Below are 7,811 nucleotides of genomic sequence, written 5' to 3' on the forward strand. Positions count from 1 at the left end.
AACTTAAAAATATTTGAAATTGAATTTTACTTTTTAAATTCAATAAATGCACAGCCAACTGGGTCGCCACAGATCTATATACGTATCATATCTTACATTATAATGTGTACACGCTAACTAAAGTTACCTTTTTAACATTTTTTGTTATTGTAGCCCAAAGTAAAGATACATCTATTTTTGCGTTAGATGCCTCCTATTTTTGTTGATAATCTGTTAGAGGAGCTAAAATAGATATATAAAGTCATAAGTTATTGAACATTCCGAGACATCACGTGAAACTATTTTTAGATTTTTATATTGAGTGTTACACGTTTAAGTTTCTCTTACAGAGATATTAATTTTTTTCGTGAAATTAACCATGTATTCATTACCACCGCAACGTTATAATATAACACCAACTTATATATTTTTTGAAATATACATTATGGTTGATGTGATAGTACATATGTAGTTTGTCGAAAGTTAAAACAATTCAATAATATATAACTCAATTTTTTATATGTATTAAATTTGATTCACTATATGAATCCCATCGTTAAAGTAAAAGTGTTCCAATACGCAATATACCTGCAAATCACTTGAAATAAAATAAAATATTATATATACATATACCTAACAATGCTCATGTCGTGCCAAGAACATGTATTATGATTTTGTCGACAAAATAAATTACAATAGTTCACATATTAGATAACATAATCCACTCTAATATATTTGAGACAAGTATCTAATATTTTTCGCTTTTGTAGAATGGATATTAAGATGTTTGAAAACGTCCTCTATTCCTAACAACATATGAAATAATACAAAAACGTTAATAAAAAAAATAATAATCAACTCCTCATCCAATAATAAACATTATTAATTAAAAATATTTTTTTTTTAAATATTCACAACAAATCAACAAAGTAAGCGGATAAAAATCTTGAAGCTGTTAAAAATCGAAATCTAATTTTAATTTCTGTCAAGAACAAATTAGATTTCCTGCAAAACTAAAAAATATAATTTTTCCTTTACTTTAGAGCTAGTTCAGAAATCTGCTATCGTTATGGAAAACGCTAAAGAAGTTAAATTTACAACAAATCAATTAATTACTGACGCAATATTCACTACTCTAACCTATGAGGCCTACGAACGTAAGTTTAACAATATTTAGAAAGAAAAAAAATCATATTTTTAATACTTATAAATTTTAATATGTACCTCGATTACATATACATTCAATATAAATAATTTCTAATTTTAAATATGTATTCTAATGCTTACAAACTATATATAAACTAATGAACACAATTGGCTGTAGCACTTATATAAATATGTACTTTGAAGATTTAATACTATTAAGCTTTAAAGTGAAATGATAAAAAATTTAATCATTTTACTAATCGTAATAGAAAATTTGAATGTTAAATTAAAAGTTTTTTGCAAGGCATATAAACTACTATTAAAAGGTTATATTAAATATATGAAAGGTTGTCAAAATCAATTAATGTATGACAATATAATATATGCAATTATAACATTTAACTTAAAATTATTTTAAATTTAAGTTTATGTACAATAAAAATGCATTGAGTATATCGCCCTGTTTCATATTGTTTACAAATGAGAAGTAAATTTAGTTTACATTTTTTAGTTTTAGTTTTCTACTTAAAGTTAAGCGTATAAAAATATTTAAATTTATTATTACAATATTAAAAAAAATATATTGCAAAACTGTAATCAATTGCAAAAATAGCAAAATATTTAAAAAATTGTATAATTAATTTAATAAAATATATATTAACTAGAAATTACTTAGGTTAAGTTGCAAGTTGTTTCTTTAAACATTTTTTGACTATATTCAGTATAAATTTAATGTTTCAATTTTAATTCTTAATAATTTACTCCTTTTTGTTTTTTTGTTGACTAGTTTTTATAGAAGATGTAGCTTAGTTGAAAATCATCTTGCGTAAATCTGTACACTTCCGGCAACAGTAAAGAGTTCTCGTCCAACTCGCCTAACAGATTGCTAAAAAGCGTAGGTGATATTTGCATAGTGCTTATACTTATATCTTGTTGCCAATAATTCAACAAAACTGTTGACTTGCTTTCCTCACTTTCATCCTCAATAAGTCTATAAAGTAATTTAAAGCTTTTGTACGGCTCCAACTCCACTTGTAAAACATTATTATTGTTAACACCGCCAAGTGCTAATGGGGTTTCGTTACGTAAAACGCACAATTCCTTTTCGAGTATTTGCAGCAATACATACTTATACTTCCGATTTGGAAAAGTAGACTGCAGCACAATTTTCGAAAATTGTATTTGTGTAAGCAGTGGTTCCATATCTACAGTGGCATCTTTAATAATTCTCTGTAATAATTGTGATGTCAACGGTGTAGGATGCTTGTAAAATATATCTTGTTTCTTATTTTCAATTTGAAAATGCAATGTATCAGTCCATAATTTCGCTGCTTTGTCAGAGAACATAGTCCATCCTAAGTATTGTAGACAACGTTTGCAGTATATATGTCCCTCTTTGTATTTGGTTGCTGTTTCCAGCGTTTTATAATTTAAAACTATAAATTCAAATCCATAGAATAAATCATTAGTTTGTGGCACAAGTATATTGTCGAAGCTCGGACCGTGGTGGCAAAAAAATTGCCCCATATCAACAGTGCCAGTGGGAAATTCACGTATTTTATTAAACTGTTGTTCATTTATTAAAATGCACTCACAATTTGCACAGCAGAGTGTAGCTGCGGTACCCTCAAGCAATTGTGGCGCAAAAATTTGCTTTCTACGTTGGTCTGCTTTCGCTTCTTTTTGTATGTTGTTTATGCTTAAACGAAAGCTAGCGTTGCATTCCTCCACCGTAAGATTGCTCATCGTTTTAGCTTCGATTGTGAAGTACTTAGTGACATCAATGTTAGTTTCAGTAGACAAACCACGTAACTTGAGTGCATTTTCTTCTACGTTTATTTTTAGGAACTCTGTTTCTGTTAAGTTTTGGTCAAATTGCAAAAATACGTTGGCGCAGTGCAGGTTTTTACGTACTTCGATATTAAGCGTGCGTAACGACATGCTGCACAAGTTTAATATTTATATTTATTTACACTGTATTCTTAATAAATGATTAGTTATTTAAAATATTAAAATATTTGAACAAAAAATAGGAAACAAAAATTAAAACAACGCTATAATTATTTTGCATTTTGCACCGAATTGCACAAACAGTGTTGGAAAAGGCTTCATTGCTTCTAACAACGCTTAAATGGATGTAACATATTGCAATACATTATAAAAATTTGTATGTATTCCAAATGGACGCATTTACATTAAATTTCAAAATTCTGTTAGATTAAATTAGTATTATTAAATTAAATACTAACGTAATGTTTTCAGAAATTGAAACAACAAATTCATTCACACAAGGCACAGATAGTCTCGACTCTCATGGCCAAATTTAAACCGACATATTAATTTTTCTTTCACTAAATTTAATAATTTGCATTGAAAAATATAACAATTTTGATTTTAACGAGCCTATGACTCTCTACATAACATGGCCCTAACAAAAAGAGAATGTCCCTCCTCGACGGTTTGACTGTTCACTATACTACTTCCGAAGAGTTTGCTATTCTTTATTTTTTTTACCGTATCGTGTTAACTAATTGTATTTTCCAGCTGCAAATGAACTTATGTAGCATTTTATTAGTTTTCATTTCCAGTTTTACTTGATATGATTTCCAGTTTTACTAGATGTGCTGGTTTTATATATATATATATGTAGAAGAAACTACGTTCTATAGAATGCAATAGAAATAACGAGATCGAAGAATAGGAATTAATAAATTTATTATAATATGACAATCAGCTTGAATTTATTGTAATAAATGTTTTCTTACACTTTTTTGTTGAATTCATTAATTGTATAGCCTAAATAGATATATATTATTTATATTATTGAGTACTAAATTAAGTGAACATAATGATTTGTTTATTATAATATTAAATGATTCCATGTTACAAGAACACAATGTATTTTTTAGTATCAAAGCAACATTCTTCGAATAGGCATTTATAAAACCACGTCACAATTATTTAACATTCCTTAATATTTGATATAAAAATTTTTGGGGAAAACAACTGTATTAGTCAAATTCAATTACTATCGAAATATTTTACATTCAATAGTATGAATACATATCATATACATTTTTGTTATACCTTAGAAGTCAAAATATTTTAATTATTGGTACTTTTCACAATTGAGCCATGACAATTATGCATTTCAGTGCATGTCGGGTACTAACGATTTAAAATAACTATATATATATATTGTTAGGTGAATTATAATACGTGAAAAAGCGTAAGAATTGAATTATATATCGTTTATGTTACTGTATAAAAACAACAAATGTGTAAAGTTTAATATGAACATAATCCAAACAAAAATGTGCTAATAAGCTTTAAGTTTAAGAAGTAAAAACATTGTTTTAGTTTGAAAATAAATTATTTAAATAATTTTAATAGTTTTATACAAACAATTCCATACAAATTGTTTGTTTATGACCAAAATTTATATTCTATGCAATTATCATAGTTTTATGTGTTATCTAATACTTATATGTTTGCTAATGTGTCACATCTAATAAGTCTTTCTTATGTTATGTATCAGACATTCGCAGAATCAAAGGCGATGAAAAAGTAAAAGTAATCTTGCACATTTCATTCGGGTTTGCTCTGCGTTGTTGTTCATTACAGTGTCCGCTTCAATAAAATACGATTGTGCAAGACATATGCAAATAATTAAAGGAAAAGTGCATTTATTTTTTTGATTTTTTTTAGACAAACAAATCTAGTGAAAATTAACTATTTGAAAAATGAGTAAGTGTTGTATAAAATTAATTCTATTACCATTATAAGTGCAATATAAGTTAGATAAAATGGAATTTTTAATGACTATAATGCATCTATTATAAAAATCAAAAAAAATCTAACAACTCGCTTTTTTATACAATTTCCTGTTTTACAATGAAAGTAAAATTTCACCTAATTTCATGGATTCGTATTACTTCTTTATCTTTCACTTTTACATTGTTCTGCTGCGTTGTCTGCTTTTTTATACTGCATGTTCCGTATAGTTTTGTTTGTCATTTGAGTTGTGCTGCTGTGATGTGCGCTGCGCTTTACCAGTTTCAATTGGAGTCGCTCTATCTTTCTTTTACCCTTTGGGCTAACAAAGCTGAGCTCTCTCTTTCTCTCCCTCGCTCTCTCTCTGTTTACGTTTTTTGCGTTCAGTTAAAGTTACCTCGTTTTTTGTATTGTTTTTGTTATTTTCTTTGTGTTTACTTTTATTTTGCAACTTGGCTTGTTATTATCTAAGCCAAAAGTTGGAATTGGCGCTCGAATCAATTTATTTTGCGAAAACTGGTTTCCTCTTGTTGTTTACATTACAACCAATTATTTTAAATAATACATTTTTCCCCTGAAATAATAATTTATTTGAGTACTTGCGCAATAAACAATTAAAAAATTTACTTTGGAAATGGGTTGTGACATTGTGTGAAGTACCATTAAATTTGAATAGCAATATTAAGTTATTTTTGTACAATTACATTAAGTAATTTGTTTATAACATATAATAAAATGTTAACATATATTAGTTTCTCTGAATTTAATTGTATTATGTTCTAAAATTAAGGGGCGTAAATGACTTAAAATTAGTATAAATACTTAGCTAACACCTAGTAAAATATTTAATTTACAGCGAATTTAGTTTATAATAATTAGAAACTAAATTATATAGTTATAAAATTTAGTGTCGATTAGGTAATTTTAACACAAGTTCTGAGAATATCGAATATAATTTTATATACAATATATAACTAACACGAATAGAAATAAAGGGCAAGAGGAAAGTTTTCAACTGTCATCTGCTGGTAAAATTCCCAGAATTCTATATGAGAATTCTTTTCGATCGTTGTCTATTTTATGAATTAATTTTTTTTTTTCCTGAATCATGTTAGCTTCTATTTTCATAGTTTTCAGATTAACAATTGCTTCTTTTTTTTTAATTGAAGCGCAGTAATATAATATTTTTATCTCATCTCTTGCTTAGCTTTACAACTCAACTTTTACAGTGGCTCTATAAAATTTTATAGAGGCTTCCTTTGATGTATGCACACATATGACATGCACCCACTACGTGCAGCTATGGAAAACGGTTACGTGATTAATATCTCAGTCAGTTTAACTGAAGTCGAAACTTTCGCCATAAATGCAACACATGAAATGTATGAATTTTTAAGTGAATTGCAACTACAAAAAAAAAAAAACTCGTGACTAAAAATATTGTTAAAGATTTTATCATTCTTCTGATCTTTCAATTCAAAAATATATGAGTCTGTGAATCGATGAATTTTGTTAGAGAAGAACATTTTTTATTAGTCATGAAAGTTATACAAGTAATTTATATAAGTGTATTCTTGCCACTATATCATGAGAACGCATACCCATATCCAATCCAATTTTAAGAGAGCAAAGAAAATCATAAAAGAAACTATTCTTCGGAAGCGTTGCTATGATGCCTGAAAATCTCAAGTCATCCGACCTATACAACAACTGAATGGTCAATAAAACCTTCTGCTATAGTCTGCTATATAGACTGATCGATCTTTAAGCAAATTCACAATTAATCTGATAAGTCCATATCTGCGACTATCTAAATGTGAGCTGAGTAAAAATATTTCATATAGTCACCTTCCGCTAATAATACTGCAGGAAACAGCGCAACTCAGTCACCGTAAGTAGGCTATCAGTCCAATCACACAGTCTATATTCCTTCTATATGAACATCTATAGTCTTAATGTGATCTAGTTGATATAGTTATTTTCAGCGAAACTCAGTCACCGTAAGTAGGCTATCAGTCCAGTCACACAGTCTATATTCCTCCTATATGACCATCTATAGTCTTAATGTGATCTAGTTGATATATGGTAGTTATTTTCAGCGAAACTCAGTCACCGTAAGTAGGCTATCAGTCCAGTCACACAGTCTATATTCCTCCTATATGACGTCTTAGTGTGATCTAATTGATGTAGTTATTTTCATATACTAATGGCATAAACATTAGTAATGCTAAAAATAGCACAACACAACTACAATGAATTATACAAATCCATACTCTAACTATCTAAGGTGAAGTCTATTTGAGATAACAGCTTGTGATAGAAACATATGATAGCAGTGCTTCAAGAACAGCATAACAATCACAATCACCATAATTAAGCTGCTAGAGGCTAATAATATATGTCCACATTATGTAAGTTCACACTCCTGTAACTAACTGTGGTTTCCATAAAATATCATCCTTCATTTAACTCGATTTATGCTAAAAACGTTTAAGAAAGCAACGCAATACATTCACCACCGTATATGAAATCACATACATAATAGCTTTACCTTCTACTTTAATCTTGGAACTATTTCTGTATCTTTATCTAATCTGTATAACATATTAACCAATTTTTAGGTTAAATATTGAAGTTATCTTTTTCATATTACGTGTTCTTATTGTTATGTGAGGTACTAAATAATTTTGCTTGTGATTGGCGAATCGCTTCTGGAACCAAAGTAAAATAATCTTCATATTTTTTTAGAGGTTTGGGCGCGATTTTTAATATCACAGTATTTCTTTACCTACCTATACTTAGAAGGGACAATGGTATACTGCTACCTATAAAATCTATTATGCTAACCCTGTAGAGAGTCTCCTAAGTTACCCTAGACAATTTGAAACTGTTGACAAATCAAATTATTTGTA

At 28.2% G+C, this 7,811-nt stretch overlaps 1 protein-coding gene across 1 annotated transcript; it reads right to left on the minus strand.

Moving 5' to 3' along the window:
• Window positions 1-1,844: 1,844 nt before the first annotated feature.
• LOC119671330 (E3 ubiquitin-protein ligase E3D-like) lies at window positions 1,845-3,134 on the minus strand. The gene has a single exon (XM_038081920.1). It carries the CDS (start codon window positions 3,064-3,066, stop codon window positions 1,909-1,911), a length of 1,158 nt encoding a protein of 385 aa, XP_037937848.1. The 5' UTR covers window positions 3,067-3,134; the 3' UTR covers window positions 1,845-1,908.
• Window positions 3,135-7,811: the final 4,677 nt, after the last annotated feature.

This window comes from Teleopsis dalmanni, chromosome 1, assembly GCF_002237135.1.
Source record: "Teleopsis dalmanni isolate 2A chromosome 1, ASM223713v2, whole genome shotgun sequence".
Classification (NCBI taxonomy): domain Eukaryota; kingdom Metazoa; phylum Arthropoda; class Insecta; order Diptera; family Diopsidae; genus Teleopsis; species Teleopsis dalmanni.

What these genes read in the sequence shown, in the direction of transcription:
- LOC119671330 (XM_038081920.1), bottom strand. Translation starts at nt 3,066, where the DNA reads ATGTCGTTACGCACGCTTAATATCGAAGTACGTAAAAACCTGCACTGC.